Genomic DNA, 17,287 nt, shown 5'->3' on the forward strand with positions numbered 1-17,287 from the left:
TCTTTGCCAACTGGCACAAATGTCTAGACACTTCATATTCTGCCTTGGACTAAATAACATAACAATGTCAGAATTTTGGAGCTTGGGTATTTGTTCCATGTTCATCGTGTCACTGCCGGCAACCAGGGACAAGCCTGGTGGTAGTGCTGCTGCCCGGAAAGCAGTAGATGACAGGTTCGACTCCCATTGTTCCTTTTTTCCGACATGTTTGTTAAATTACAGATTAGCAGTTGCGATCTTACAAATTTCATTTGTTAGAGGGAGACAAATTGAAGAAAAATGCCAAACTCAACTTCATATGTGACTGTCAATGAATAGCGATTACCTCATCCCTTTAAAGTGGCTTTTCTGTTGGACTTGAAACAAATTATTGTTAGACCTGAGTGGGCTTGCTAATTCTTACGCCCAGGTCAAATTTGGGCTAATTCCGTTTAGAATGCTAATGAAAAAGTTTAGCATGTTAAATCTAACATGTTGTAAGTGCTTGAATGGGCATACTGTACGAAGGGTTAAGATATTTCATACTTGTAGCTTTACAATAGAGGAACTTGACGTAAAAGGTATGTGTGTGTGTGTGTGTGTGTGTGTGTGTGTGTGTGTGTGTGTGTGCACCTGCAAATTGTCATAACCAGATGTGACTGATTTCTTCTGAACTTCAACACATGGGGAGTCTTATCATGTTTTTCTTCTATCTTTAGAAAGTGACTTGGCTAGTGTTGGGAACAATGGGAACGCACAACCTACGATTGCACACTATGTATACCCATATGGCATTATTTAAACACATTGGCCTAGATTCACAAAGGTGGATTATATCAATATCCAATCCATGGTTTAAATTCAGTCCATGGACTTTAAACAAGAGTAACACAGGTGTGCCTTCCACATGCCAAAGGTAGCGCTCGTTCATTATTGGACGTGTTGGCATAAACAGTATGAGATTTACACCATCACATATTCATCTGATCAAATTTAACCTATCTTTGAGAATTCCAGTTACTAATTTCTTCCTCTTTGCGTGGACAGCAGCAAATACAAGAACCAAGATACAACTCTGTTATTCAAGTTTATAAAAGTTGATTTCACCTTTAATTAAGAATTGAGATGATGTCATTCTTTAAAACTCTGTTCCACTACCATGTGGGTTTGGCCAGACTAAAAAAATAGATGAAGAGTGCATGTCATCCTCTGATAAGGACACCACCCACTCCCGGTTGATTGTCCCCGATTCGGCTGGCATCTAAACGGAGCGCAGGGGGGTGAGATCACCTCTGTGCAATCACAGGCTGTAAACAGGCAACTGGGCGAATGAAATGTGGGCTGAAACGCCTTTTGGCATTAAAACCTTATTTCCATCATCCTGTCCAACAAGTCGTGGTACAATTTCCACATATTCATTAGTCATTATTAGGGTCAAGTTATCTGTGTAAAGCTACGTAAGAAACGGTTTCGCCCGACTAGTGAAACTGCCTCTTAATAATATACACATCAACTTTCTCTGGCTAAGGCATAGTAACAGTAAACCTCAGAAGAGCTCGGTCTCTACGACAATCCTACATGACTTTGGGTGGGGTAGTGTAGAGAAGGTGGGCGGGGGGATCATCCAAAAAGACAGTAGAACAGTCGCTATGGTACAGGGAAACACTTGTATTATTCTCCGTCGGAAACTCTGGTTCTGCCCCAAGAGATGTCAATGAACTTTTAAAAAGCTACAACATTCAATGAAACCCCCATTGAGAGAGAGTATGGTACATACATCATATGTCAGTGTTGCACTAAAGTGGGAAGCACCACTATGGAGCTTCCAGGGATTCAACTGCAAAAAGGCAGCATGTCTCTGCATAATGTACAGCAACATACTTTGGAGGCTTCAGAAGTGTCATTACCATACCATAAGCACTTAGCCTTGTCAACACACTCGCTATAAGAAAGTACATTATGTAGAAGGGCAAGTCCAAGATAACACGCGCGTTACGTATGGGACATTCAGAGACTTTTATGACCTGAAAAATAGTGTTAATGGCTTTTGATCATATTAAACTTTATCATGGTGATTGATATCTAGGAGAAGTATAATCATGCAAAAAATGGAGAAAAATGACCTTCACAATTATATTCTAGAAGAGAAAATATGTGCCGTTACGTATGGGACCAGAAAAATTTTGTTTTTTTGAACATTTTTTTCAACCTCAAAACTCTCTGAAAGTATTTCATTCTACAACTTGTAAATCACTGTGATGAAAGTCACAACACTCAAGATTATCACAGGTAAGTTTCGTGTCATAAGGCAAAAAGTTCTAATTACAGGTTCTAATTAAAGACAGACATGACGTGTTACGTATGGGACAGTTACGTATGGGACAGTTTGTCCCCCATTCATTTAGTGTGTGAAGAACCATGTTTATGGGTATTTTGCATAATTATTGAAGTAAAATCAGTTGAAACTAATCAAATACTGATCCAGATTGTCAAGGAAACAATATTCCCCAAATATTCACCATCCTAATCATATTCAATCATATCTTTATATTTTTATGAGCAACGTGAGTATGTGTGCCCTTTGTCCCCCATTCGTTTAGTGTGTGGAGAGACATGTTTATGGGTATTTTGCAAAGTAATTTTGCAAAATACCCATAAACAAATTTTTGCATAATTATTGAAATTGAATCAGTTGAAACTACTCAAATACTGATCCAGATTGACAAGGGAACAATATTCCCCAAACATTTACCATCATAATCATATTTAATCATATTCTATATTTTTATGACCAACCTGAGTATGTATGCCCTATTTTTATCAGGATAGTTACTACTGAAAAATTGAATAGTTTAAAGTGTTTACTTCCATTGATGAAGGGCAGTTTGCCATTTCGTTTCAGTAAAAAACAACTTGACACAAGAAATATTAATTTTTATAAATAAGGAATACCTGCTGCGTGGAACCCCAGTGATCGAGTAGATATACATACATGTCTGTCTAGCAGTCAGGTCATTGATTCGAGTCACACCTCAGTATGTATACCCATGAATTTTGTCGTGGCTATTATTGAAACCTGAATAAGGACAATTTGTGTATCACTTACAATAAAAAAAAAATCATTTTACTTTATATTCTTTTTAAATATTTATATCACAACCATTTCAAATTGGATCTCCATCACTAAACTTTGAATTCCTCTAGTCTTAGGATTGTATGCTCTTTAGTAATTCATATAATTGGTTTCCAATCGTCTCATTAAATGTTGAAAACTGAATCCCCATTTCTGCAAAAAACTATACCATCCCTTTAATGCTGATTTTTCATGGTGTATTTTGCCATTTTCCCCTCCCCCTTTCTGAAAATTGTTCAGTCAAGTACATGTATTGTTTAAAGTGTCTATAACTCAAAAAGTAGCTACAATGTTAGGATGCTTTCTTCAGGATGATTGACCATTTGTGTACTGAGAGACCTTCCCAGCTAGCTACATGCATTCACATGCATTATGTATGAGGATGTCCCATACGTAACGCATTTGTCCCATACGTAACATTATTTCAATGCCTAATAAAAAATATTCCTTTTACTGTTTTTTTCTTTTTTCTATGGTATTTAATTTCTCTAAACAATAAATTAGAACTTTCCAAAAGGGCATTAATATAACCTTAGCAATATCAGAAAAAACCTAAAAAAATGACCTCAATTTGTTACGTATGGGACATCTCATGATAGGACACGAGCTAATTTGCATAATCATTTGCATAATCCCTAAATTTTCATACCAAGTTAAACTATTTGATGAACTTCTTATGTCCACATATTAATCAAATATCATTTGCTTTCCTTTGAATTAGTATGAATTTTTATAAATGTCCCATACGTAACGCTGTATTTCACATTTATGCAAATGAAGCCCTTGAAATTTGCATAAATTTACGTAATATAATTTTTTCCTCCATGGAAATCAAAACTTCAACTCATAAGCTTCAAAATGATACCAAACATGTCAATATTGAGCAAAGATGAAATTTTGCCTTCTGAGGGGACCTTATCTTGGACTTGCCCAGAAGATTAAACTTAATTGTGTCATAGTACTAGATCCAAAAGAATGGGTGATGTAAATGAAACTAAACGTAGATGAAATTTGTGGCATTTTAGTCCATCTTCCTTATTATGCATCTAAACTAAGCAGTCATGGCTACATCTTTTGATATTTGACGCAACCATACGCCATCACCTTCTCCCTTGTGCAATTCTCGCGAACTTCGCAGTGGTTCGATGCAAACACCTCGTGTTGGGGATTGATAATTGTGATTGGTATCATTACATTAATCTGACTGTCGGTATTGGAGCTCGATTGAAAGCAGTTGTTTGTATTCAAGATAACACTAGCACTGGCACTACGGTGCTGTACGTAGCACCAGCCAGCACCAAACTTGAAATCCCCCATTCTATGTATCTCACAGAGAGATGAAAAAGAACAGACAGGTTGATGAACTTAAACATGAACTTTGACAGGTTCAAGAAGCTTTTTATCTATATACATCTTGTCCCGGATGAAAAACCCTTTGGCCTGATTGCAGTGACACTGTGGCTCAAGATGGGTTTAGGTGATGAGTTGCCTGTCATACATGTATTCCCATAAAGTCTCCGAGTAAGGCTTTTCAGAATATGGCGACTTTAAAAGAGATATATCGCATATCGTTTCTAATTCCCCCCAGGCCAACGAAAGGTCTCTGGGGATTACCAGTAATGACATTAAATGACTAGGTAAATCCACCGTGAAGATGCGGCGCTCTGATTTCAACCCCGGTGAAAAATGATATCATTTACACCGTCATCAACGACGCTGTTTACGCAGAGTAGAATACTCCTGATTTTCTAACCTCCTTTGAAAGCAAAAGTAAAAAACTCTTCTAATTTCTACGACAGCTTGAAAACATGAAGCCAGCATTATCTTTTCTGTTTTATTATTTGCTATGAGATATCAATTGTGTGCATGTGTGTGAGTGTGTGTGTGTGTGTGTGTGTGTGTTCTATCTCTCCAAAGTGTGTGTGTGTGTGTGTGTGTGTTCTATCTCTCCAAAGTGTGTGTGTGCGTGTGTTCTATCTCTCCAAAGTGTGTGTGTGTGTGTGTGTTCTATCTCTCCAAAGTGTGTGTGTGTGTGTGTTCTATCTCTCCAAAGTGTGTGTGTGCGCGTGTTCTATCTCTCCAAAGTGTGTGTGTGTGTGTATTCTATCTCTCCAAAGTGTGTGTGTGTGTTCTATCTCTCCAAAGTGTGTGTGTGTGTTCTATCTCTCCAAAGTGTGTGTTCTACAGTATCTACTGTATCTCTCCACAGTGTGTGTGTTCTATCTCTCCACAGTGTGTGTGTGTGTGTGTGTGTGTGTGTGTGTGTATATGTGTTCTATCTCTCCAAAGTAATGTGAGAAGCTGTCCACAATCTTTTTCTCTAAATGCTACAAAAGATGTTCTCTTGTAATCTTGGCATACCCTCCCCCATCCCTTCCATTTCTCATGCAAGAATCTACATTTCTTATGGTTCGATGATACAATGTACTACATCTTTTTACAACATTCCAGTAACTGTTTACGGTATCTATTCAAAGGGTAGAATTTTTTTTCCTCAAATACTTAGTACTGCATTGCAGAATGATCCCAAACTGATCCTGTATAATCAGTTGCACAATAATGAACTAGACTAAAAGTTTCTGACCCAAATCTATAAACTGTTGTATTTTTTTTTTCTGAGGCTGTGAAGATTTAATGAATTATTAAATAGATAAACTGAATATTTCTTCAACATTATTGCACAGTGAATTGTCAAAATAACCCATTTAATGACACCAATATAATCATTATATTTTTGCAGCAAAATTACCCTGCGGCTTGATGAATACAAGAACGTACTTGGGTAGGCTCCTTAGTGCAAGCTCTGAACATTTCTGTTCAAGTTTCACCTGCACCTTATCACCACTACACATCTGTGAACTAAATGTCAAGTCCAGGCTATCTCTCTCCCAATACACCATTGCAAAATTGCAAAATGGGGGGGGGGGGGGGGGGGGGGGGGGGTGACAATAGTGTTCAAAAATGTTATCTTGTGTTTCTGACAATTACACATAAAACCCAAATGAGTCTTCACAAACAGGGGCCTGGCAGCAGCTGGTGAATTCCCATGCCAACTTTGACTGGCAAAAATGTGGTAGTTTCTGAAAACAAGCCACATTTTTCAGCTACAGTCCTGTACACTGCAGTGGCGGATCCAGGCGGGGGCACACGGGTGCGCCCCCCCCCCCCCCCCCCTTTACGGAATTCCTGGATCCACCACTGCACTGAGATGCTTTTAGATATAATATTTCACATACTGTACATGCCATATATTTAGAGAGTCTAAGTATTTTTTCGCGAATCAGGACTTACCGACAATTTTGCAAGTGGTAAAATTCGCGATTGTGGAGTACAGCATTCATGTCAGGATCACAGCTGATATTTTCATGTGTTTTTAAATTCGCAAATAGCGTCCGTCTTGTGAAATTGCGAAAATAAATACCTCGTGAAATATTCGACATATACAGTAAGTGGTTTTTAATTATCTCACAAAAAAAAAAAAAATTACTAGTAAAACCTGAATCCCCATCTCAATCAGAACTATACCATCCCTCTTCCAGAGGTAGATTGGACAGATTACTTAAAAAAACTAAATTAATCAAAATGCAATTCATATAAAAACACTGCACTCTTTTTTTTTTCAGTAAAATGCCAGAACAGTAAACGTGAGTACACAAACAAAAAGGGGATTAAGCACCGCTCTTTGCAAAAGGGACTGCATTGTAAAACTTTGATTTCTCACACTCCTTCAAAAAGTTGTAACAAAAAGTCCTCCTACTCATCAATATCTTTCTCAGCAGTATTCTAGTTATTTAAAAAAAAACATACACAGAAAAAAAAGAAGAGAAAATAGAACATGATTGTGTAAAGCATCCAAGGAGAACCAAACAAGTTCAACCTTTCAGCCATTGCCCAAGACACTTGTTTTCTACACTGCAAATCAATGACAACGGGGGACAGCCCCCTCATTAAGGCATTGCCATGACAACAGCATCGTCATATTGCGATATTTCCATCACCAGTCCTGTGTCGAGGGAACAAAGAGGAGGCATGGGGGAGGGGAGGGGGGGGGTGGTGGAGGGGTACTTCCCCTTCCACTTCAGGGTATCCAAAGAGGTGCTTGATGGATGGACCACTGAAGACTTTTGATACCTCAGCCTGACCCTCCTGTTAAAAGTGCCAGTCCCCTCAGATTTCTTCAACTTCATCTTCTATTTTTCTCATTTTTTTCTACTTTGTGTCTGTATTGTAGACAGAATTGAAACATACGATGGGGACCGGATACTCACAAAGTGTGTGAAGATGTTGTAATTGAGAAAAAAAAAAATGATTGAATATCTTTGATCATATGCATAGTCAGGGCTGCTAACATTCACGCATCGCAAAAATAGAAAGAGGAGGGAAAAGAAGATTGAAATTCTAAAGAGCTAATAGGGAGATACTTAAATATAATTTAGATGCATGTGAATGGCCAATGATAGTTGCCTGATCACGGAGGCTTGTATATTATTCTTTGTGGGAACATGAATAGACTTTTTTCTTCCCAAGAGCATCTTCCAGATTCCCACAGACTTGACAGGTCTCCAAAGGGTCTCTGCAGTTTTACTTGCGCTTGCACTTGAGACAAAAGGATTCCTTGTTTGAGGCTACAACTGACATGTAATACAGTAGTTGATAGAGGGATGACTGAAGGTGACAATTAACTCTTTCGATAACCAGACAAAGAGAAACAAAGCTACAGCATGCACAGTGCATCAGGTTTTCCAACTGCTGCTTGAGTCAATCGAGGGGGAACAATAAACCAGGGGGCAATGGAGTAGATGGCTGAGATTGGATGAAAACAGTGATGATAAAAGCAGTGATGACATCACTAAGAATGAAGTTGTACTCACCAGGATCATTATCAACATCATCATCATCAAGATGATGAAGAAAACAGTGATGACATTAAACAAGGAAAAGTAGAAATTATGCGGTGCGTAATATATGTCCCCGCCGGAAGTAGCATTTTGTAGCAAACTGTGCAATATAGGTAAAAAATCAAGGTCAAAGGTCAAAGATGTCAAAGGTCAAAATTCTGTGTAAAAGTTTTGAAGCCCTCACCTAGTGCCATCACATAAAGCAAACAGAATCGAAATCGGGTTAGAAATGGCGAAGGAGTAGCATTTTATAGCCAATGTACAATACAGGTCAAAAATCAAGGTCAAAGGTCAAAGAAGGCAAAGGTCAAAATTCTGTGTAAAGTTTTGAAGCCCTCACCTAGTGCCATCACATAAAGCAAACGGAATCGAAATCGGGTTAGAAATGGCGAAGGAGTAGCATTTTGTAGCCAATGTACAATACAGGTCAAAAATCAAGGTCAAAGGTCAAAGAAGGCAAAGGTCAAAATTCTGTGTAGAAGTTTTGAAGCCCTCACCTAGTGCCATCACATAAAGCAAACAGAATCGAAATCGGGTTAGAAATGGCGAAGGAGTAGCATTTTGTAGCAAAATGTACAATATAGGTCAAAGGTCAAGGTCAAAGGTCACGACTGAAATTCTGTGTAGAAGTTTCAAAGCTCCCTTGTAGTGCTATCATATAAAGCAAACAGAATTAAAATTGGGTCATAAATGACAGAGAAGTAGCAAATTGAAGATTTTGATCACACACGGACGGACACACGGACGGACGGACGGACGGACACACACACGTACGGAGCCCGTTTCATAGTCCCCTGCTCGAACTCGTTCGGCGGGGACAAAAAAAAAATGACATCATACTCAATGAGATCATCATCACCATCATTATCATGGTGATGATGACAACAGTGATGATGAAAACAGTGATGACATTATTATCAAAGAATGAAGAAGTATTCACCGAGATCATCATCACCATCATCTTCATGGTGATGATGAAAACAGTGATGATGAAAACAGTGATGATGTCATTAAGAACGAAGAAGTACTCACAGAGATCATCATTATCATGGGCATGATGACAACAGTAATGATGAAAACAGTGATGACATCATTAGAATGAAGAAGTATTGTACATCATATTCAACGAGATCATCATTACCATCATAATGGCGATGATAAAAACAGTGATGACGTCACTAAGAATGAAGAAGTACTCACAGAGATCATCATTATTATGGCCATGATGACAACAGTAATGATGAAAACAGTGATGACATCATTAGAATGAAGAAGTATTGTACATCGTATTCACCGAGATCAGCATTACCATCATAATGGCGATGATAAAAACAGTGATGACGTCACTAAGAATGAAGAAGTACTCACAGAGATCATCATTATTATGGCCATGATGACAACAGTAATGATGAAAACAGTGATGACATCATTAGAATGAAGAAGTATTGTACATCGTATTCACCGAGATCAGCATTACCATCATAATGGCGATGATGACAACAGTGATGAAGGCAGTGATGACATCACTAAGAATGAAGAAGTACTCACAGAGATCATCATTACCATCATAATGGTGATGATGAAGATAAAAATAGTTGGATGACATCGTTAAGAATGAAGAAGTATTCATCGAGATCATCATCATGGTGATGATTAAAATAGTGATGATGAAAACAGTGATAGCGTCATAAAGAATGAAGAAGTATTCATCGCGATCATCATCATGATGATGATGAAAATAATGATGAAAACAATGATAGCGTCATTAAGAATGAAGATGTACTCACTGAGATCATCATCATCATCATCATCATCAACCCGTTGAGGACGAGTCCCGACTATACTCGGGTAGGGGTCTATCAGAAATGCCTGTTGTAGCAAAATCAGTACGTCCTCAACAGGTTAAGATGATGAAGAAAACAGTGATAACATCACAAAGAACGAAGACATACAATGCTCACCGAGATCATCATCATCATCATGGTGATGATGAATGAAGACAGACATGATAAAAATCGTCAGATGACATCCTCAAAGAATGAAGAAGTACACACCGAGATCATCATCACCATCATCATTATGGGGATGATGAGAACAGTAATGATGAAAACAGTGATGACGTCATTAAGAATGAAGTAGTATCATCATCAAGATCATCATCACCACCATAATGGTGATGAAGAAAACAGTGATGACATCAAAAAGAATGAAGACGTACTCACCAAGATAATCATCATCATGGTGATGATGAAAACAGTGATGATGACAAACAGTGACAATGTCATTAAAGGGAAGATAAACCCCAAGAGCAATGTGGATTGAGTGAAAGCAGCAACATTAGTAGAATAGATCAGTGAAAGTTTGAAGAAAATCGGACAATCGATGCAAAAGTTATGAATTGTTAAAGTTTTGGTGGTAGAACCGCTGGATGAGGAGACTACTAGAGGTTATGACGTATGAGTGGACAACAATACCAAGAAAACATAAAGAAAATTCTACAAAAATCCATTTTTCATGAAAATTACAAATTCCATCAACTTGATATTGACATATGTTAAGGGTAGCAATTATTCCCCCTGCTTTCTGAAAGAGGTTGGTCCATTGCTCTTTCATAATTCTAAAAAAGTGAATTTTTATTGAATTTCCTTTATATTTTCTTTGTATTGTTGTCCACCCATACGTCATATCCTCTAGTAGTCTCCTCATCCAGCGGTTCCAACACCAAAACTGTAAAAATTCATAACTTTTGCATCGATTGTCCGATTTTCCTCAAACTTTCACTAATGTGTTCTACTAATGTTGCTGCTTTCACTCAATCCACATTGCTCTTTGGGTTTACCTTCCCTTTAAGAATGAAGAAGTGCTCACTGAGATCATCATCATCATCATCAAGGCGATGAGGAAGACAGAAATTATGTTAAAGAGATAGAAGAAGTACTTACTGAGAACTCCAGCGCCTCGTTCTCACAGTTCATCCTGACCAGGCTGATGGTAGTGGTGGTGAGGCAGAGCCGGTAGCTCCCACTCAGCGACTTGCTGGACCCTAGGCCTTTGGGCTTAACAGTCACCTGCCAAACATGTTCTACGACATTGACAAAGCACAGTAAAAGAATTGGTTTGACAGTAAATACACTTACATATTGTCTGTTTGAATATCCAAAGCATCTGAGTATTTTATGGTTATTTTATTCACAATCACATCGTTCTTTCTCCAAGATGGTTAATATTGAAAAGAGCAAATTTGGACTTACGTGTAGTCTGTGGTAAGCACAGCAAAATACATGTATGTACTCATTGTACAATGTGTGAATGCAAGCTATCAGGAATCTGAATGAACAATTTCACTATTAAGGTGATTGGGTCTTGGAGTATTGGCTACAACAAAAGAGTAAATCCTGCTCAAATACCATTGTGGTTTCAGCCCAAGCACCAATTACTGTAAAATGAGGAATGTTCACGTGCATTTAATTTCGCGAGAGCCAAGATTCGCAAAATTAAAATGCATGGGAAAGTTCTTGTCTACACTATATTCGATGAATGTTAGAAGCAACTTCCAAAAATTTCATGCCGCGAAAAAAGGCTGTTGGCTGCACTTCGCGAAAAAATTTCATGCTGCGAAACTATCGTGTTTTACAGTATATAACTAAAAGGTAATTCTAATTTCCTACAGATGAGGCACATTATCAACAGCTCCTTATCCTGAGACCAGAGAACCTGCAATTGACTCATTCAAAACATATTGTAAAAGTGGAAATTTTGAGTGGATATGTTTTATCTTTGTTTTTTGTTTTTTTGTTTGTTTGATCAGCCAGGTAAAATGAATTTCACGGTTTTAACTCTGTGGGAATCAAACAGATGAAATATCATTACATACATGTAGGTGAAAGCAAAAATATTCATGCACTTTCATTTTCGAGCTAGTTCAACGTCATGCAAAATGCGCAAATATTTCCAAACCAGGAAAATGTCCACTTTTAAAGTAATTGCTATTCGGTCGTTGCATTGTGATTTCAATTGGCCCGTTTCGCTCCTACCGAAGGCTGGTATGGGCTTCCCATCCCCGCCGGCCCGCTGCTGTTCCAACAGCGCCCTCAGCCACTCCAGCTGCGATTCCTCGTCTTCGGCCACCAGGGAGAAGCAGTCATCCTTGGTGTAGAGGGCGATGGCGTGTTTGTGTTTTGCGTCCGACTTCTTGTTGATGTTGAAGCAGGAGGATAGGAGCACGGTGCGCTTGGCCTCCCCACCGAGCCGGAACTTCTTCTCGTTGTCGTAGTACTCTAGCCGCGCAGGGCCGCTGCCGCTCTCGGAACGTAGCACAAAGAACTTCTTCCTCATCGTCTGTGATGGGAAAAAAAAGAGGCAGGGCAAGAGAAAGAGGAGGGGGAATAAGATTAGGTAATCATAGAATTTAGGATATACATGAACAAGAGTATCAAAATTCACTCACTTCAGCATGTAACTTCATGTGATCAGAATTTCCTTGAATGGTCAAGTATTGGCTCATATACATAGAGATCTTGACGTCAGCATTGCAGTGACTTCTTTTCTATAAACCTCACTTGCAAACTTTCTATAGGGCTTATGCCAGCAAATAATAAAATTACAATAAACAGTCATAACAAAATATGATAGATTTGTAAATGCTAAGTATTGGTAAAAAAATGATTATAATGATGCTGCTGCCGATGACTGGTAGTGCCTTTCCACGGAGCAGCCCTATGATTTCATTACAAAACTAGAGAAGCACTCTGAGAGCGCAGACCTCCGCCAAGCATGCAGCTCATTCCCACCACTGATCTTGTTCTTTCATAGAGATATCAGTGATTTCTACCCATACGTAATTTATAGCATTGTGTGCTGAAAGTCGCCCGATTTCCCAATATAGAAGCCTTTGTTACGTCATAAACCCTCAGCTGCACGGCATGCCTCGCCCTAGCAGAAACTAGAGCACTCACTTTTAATAGTGTGCGCATGCAAACCTCAAATGCGCGCAGCCTGAACTCCCGAGTTCATTGACCCTACCTGCCAAAATATCAAAAATCCTTCATAAATTCCAAAAAGAATCTCGGATCACTACCAAAATTTAATCATCTGTTACTTGTATCATTCTAAACCTTTCCTGCAAGTTTCATTCAAATCCATTATCTACTTTTTGAGTTATATTGCACAAGGTCAAACACACAAACATACGAACACATGAACACACAAACCAACGGCAACAAAAATATAACATCCTCCCTTGGTGGAGGTAAATACAAAGTCATATTCCCTAGGTTGCAAATCTCTCCATATAAGAAAAAAAATGAAATAGACTGTAGTTTAAATCATTCCTTTAAAATGCCTGCTGAACAACAGCATGATTGAAAATGTATCATTATTGATTTGCTGCATTACCATCCCTCCTTTTTTTCTGCTTATTTTTTTTTTTTTTTGGCGATTTTGGGTGTCTCCTATATACGTATATATACAAAAGTGACTTAAAGTAACATCAAAGTTGAGCTTTCACAATATCACAAAAAACACTGCATTGGTAATGAAAGGTGGACAAGTTGAATTAAACCTTGTTGTACATGTATGATGTATCTTTTTAAAATCAAGTCAAACAAGTCTACAGTTGTATTCTGTTCTTTCCATACACTGTGTGCTTTTTGTGTGGAAAAGTGATTTAATTCCTCACACAATGAAATCCTAACTTGAACTGTATCAAATCTATCCAATTATAACAGCAAAGCTCTGTGTGCGCATTGCTTGACTCCAGATCCTGTTACAATAAAGCAGGGTTCGAAATTGGCGATGGTCCGCTGGCCATTGGCCACCCAAAATCATGTCGGACTAGCTGAAAATCATGAAATTCTGAAGTTACTAGTCCGTCTGGCTAGCCAAAATATTGCTTCAGTGTCAAAATTGATTCTAAGTAGTCCGCCTGGCTAGTTTAAAAAAAAGTTAAGTGCGACCCCTGTAAAGAAACAACAACAACAACGACAAAATACCATTTGTTTCCCTGGAAGTTTAGATGTGTTCATGCATACACTGTACCTCTGAGCATTCTGCTCTAATGTCTAGTGTCATACACAAAGTAAAAATTGACATTAGAATAATCACAACATTACTCTTAAAAATAAGTTGCCTGGGAGCTGCCCCCTATTCCATTTGAAACATCATAAGGAAAATCACACATCAGTAAGTTTGGTACTTTTTTTCTCTTTTTCTTCAATCTACACATGTTGCAATCTCAATTTGCAGTACTGTCCAAGTTTGCAATTTATACAATTTGCCATACAGTGCTTCCCACAGGATAATATGATTTTTGTTCTACTGCTTCCATTCAATGTCTATATTAAAGATTACTCATCGTGGCAAAGGTGTATTGCCCAGCCACACTACTGTCCACATTATGGACAAACTTACTCAGGACTGGTGAGGTACTCTGCATGTAGTTGCACATGGATACTATAGTATGGCAGCAGAAACTCACAGGTTTTCTTCAGTTCAATAACATTTTCAGAATTTAATAGCAAAGTCAAACAAATGTAAAAATGTGAGGATTCCCTCAACATTTCCCCTTGTGAGAAGTGATTTCATCTCTTTCTTTCTTTTTTCCTCAACCTTACACCATCTAATTTTTTTTTTCTTTCTACTTTTAATATCATTTCAGGACAACACAGCCAGCCCTTCTCAAGAGAATGACAAGAGAAAAATGGCAAAATAAAAGCAGCAGCGGACAAAAATAAAATCCAGAAAACATCTTTGAAGCGAAGTGCCTGGATATCTTGGAATCAGGTGCAGCAGTACATTTCCCCAGTGACTACAAAAAGTCAGCTATTGCATTTTTCACTCTGTTGCGTAGACAACATAAAAGGTGAAAAAAAAGGCTAATATCTGCCTGACATGGGGCACACTACCAAGCAATGACATTTTGCTAGGTCTTCTAAAATTGCCATAGAAAAAACAAAGATAAGAAGAGAGAGAAAAAAAAACAACAAGAAATGATCATCACTACGCTACAAAGATTCATCAGACTTTCTTTCACAGCTAATTGTCGTGTTTATCTCATTAGAAGATTCTCGCACCTGCTCCCAGAAAAGCTCCTCTTAATAGTGTAGTCTGCTCATATTTTCTTTTTCTTTAGTTTTCTGTCTACTTGTATAACAGTTCAGAGCTTCATTACTGGCTCCCACGCTCTTAATGTACAAGCACTTCAAGTGCAGGTTGCACAGTAACGAGAAAGACGAGAACACGACAGCAATTTCCTCCTCTTTTTTCCTGCTGTTTTTTCTTTAGCTTTGGATTAGCATGTTCTTCAATACGAAGCAGCTACTTAAATCACATCATTTTTCAACATAAAGGAGCAATTCCACAAGACATTGAAGCTGGCAACACTAAATGGTGTATTAAAAGGGAAAGGGGGTAATGGTACAATGTACAAGTGTAGGAGTGTCAACAAAATTACAGGGTGCAGCCCTTAGATATTGGAAGTTGTGGAAATCTTAAGATTCACTTTTTTTTTTCTTCAAAAAAGTGCTGTAATGGGGGAAAATATCATCAGTTGAGAATGAGAAGGGCGTTAAAGCCCAAACAAAGTTCTGGTATGCCTATAAAAGTTGTCAAATTTCGCTCCCAAATGTGAACGTATGCTTAGGAAATGTGCAGGATAACAATGCTATAGCAAGATATTCGATGGATAACGACGAAAATGCGAAATATTAACCAACAAGAGACCCGCGGGTCTAGCGCTCACCTGAGTATCGCAAGTTCACCTTTCACGCAGTCACTAATCTAAATTATTTACAGCTCCACCAAAATTTGACCAGGCATTCTCAAGTAGAAGATGAAAATGTACAATAAAGGCCCAATTTTTTTAAGATTCCTTAATTTGGGGGGATTGGGGCCCCCTGGGGCCCTCTGGGTGGGGCATGGTGCCCATTTTGATAAATTGAGATCCTGACCCCCTAGGGATGCTACGTGCCAAGTTTGACAAAAATCCATCATGAGGTTTTCAGGAAGAAGATGAAAATGTACAATTCAGGCCCCCATTTGGACCCTTCCAACCACCCCCCCCCCCCCCCACCCAAGAGGGGCACCCCTGGATCTCCTATGAACAAACTTGAAACTACAGTCATTAATGTACTCACTCATAATATTATCTCAGCTCTATAACTTCTGATTCTAGAGAAGATTTATAAAGATTCCTTCATTTGGGGGGTTTGGGACCCCTGGGGGCCCCCTGGGTGGGGCATGGTGCCCATTTTAACAAATTGAGATCCTAACCCCCTAGGGATGCTACCTGCCAAGTTTGGTGAAAATGGGTCATGGGGTTCTCAAGACGACGATAAAAATGTACAATTTAGGCCCCATTAGGACCCCTCCTCACCCCCTCCCCTGGGTCCCAAGGGGGGCACCCCTGATTCTGCCATGAACAAACTTGAAACTACAGTCATCAATGTACTAACTCATAGTATTAACTAAGCACTATCACTTCTGGTTCTAGAGAAGAAGATTTTTGCAGAATCCTTAATTTTGGGGGGCTTGGGCCCCCTGAGGGCCCCCTGGGTGGGGCATGGTGCCCATTTTAACAAATTGAGTTCCTAACCCCCTAGGGATGCTACCTGCCAAGTTTGGTGAAAATGGGTCATGGGGTTCTCAAGAAGAAGATGAAAATGTACAATTTAGGCCCCATTAGAACCCTTCCCCACCCCCCTCCCCTGGGTCCCAAGGGGGGCACCCCTGATTCTGCCATGAACAAACTTGAAACTACAGTCATCAATGTACTAACTCATAGTATTAACTTAGCTCTATCACTTCTGGTTCTAGAGAAGAAGATTTTTACAGATTCCTTAATTTTGGGGGGTTTGGGCCCCCCTGGGGGCCCCCTGGGCGGGGCATGGTGCCCATTTTAACAAATTGAGTTCCTAACCCCCTAGGGATGCTACCTGCCAAGTTTGATGAAAATCGGTCTTGGGGTTTTCAAGAAGAAGATGAAAATGTAAAAAGTTTACGCACGACGCACGACGGACGACGGACGACGGACGACGGACGACGGACGACGCACGACGCACGACGCACGACGCACGACGCACGACGCACGACGGACGCCGGACGAAGGGCGATCGCAATAGCTCACTTGAGCCTTTGGCTCAGGTGAGCTAAAAAGGTTCAGTCTCAGTACTTACCCGAACGGGGTCAGGCTAAACTCGGACTCGGGGATAACTCGGCTTCGCTTTGACGGCGGGATAAGTTGTAATGGTTGTCCCTCTGATTGTACAGTGTTGTCCTATGG

General features: G+C 39.3%; 1 protein-coding gene across 1 annotated transcript in view; it reads right to left on the minus strand.

The window, feature by feature from the left end:
- Positions 1–17,287, minus strand: part of LOC139714969 (uncharacterized) — an 87,895-nt gene that overhangs the window by 35,349 nt on the left and 35,259 nt on the right. The window contains exons 2-3 of the mRNA XM_071626619.1: positions 12,045–12,348; positions 10,953–11,092 (exon numbers count right to left, since the gene is read on the minus strand). Of these exons, the coding sequence (XP_071482720.1) occupies positions 10,953–11,092; positions 12,045–12,348 (444 nt within the window). The remainder of the gene's footprint in view (positions 1–10,952; positions 11,093–12,044; positions 12,349–17,287) is intronic.

This window comes from Diadema antillarum, unplaced genomic scaffold (assembly GCF_040938485.1).
Source record: "Diadema antillarum isolate AM-2024a unplaced genomic scaffold, OU_Dant_1.0 scf00000045, whole genome shotgun sequence".
In the NCBI taxonomy this organism is placed as follows: domain Eukaryota; kingdom Metazoa; phylum Echinodermata; class Echinoidea; order Diadematoida; family Diadematidae; genus Diadema; species Diadema antillarum.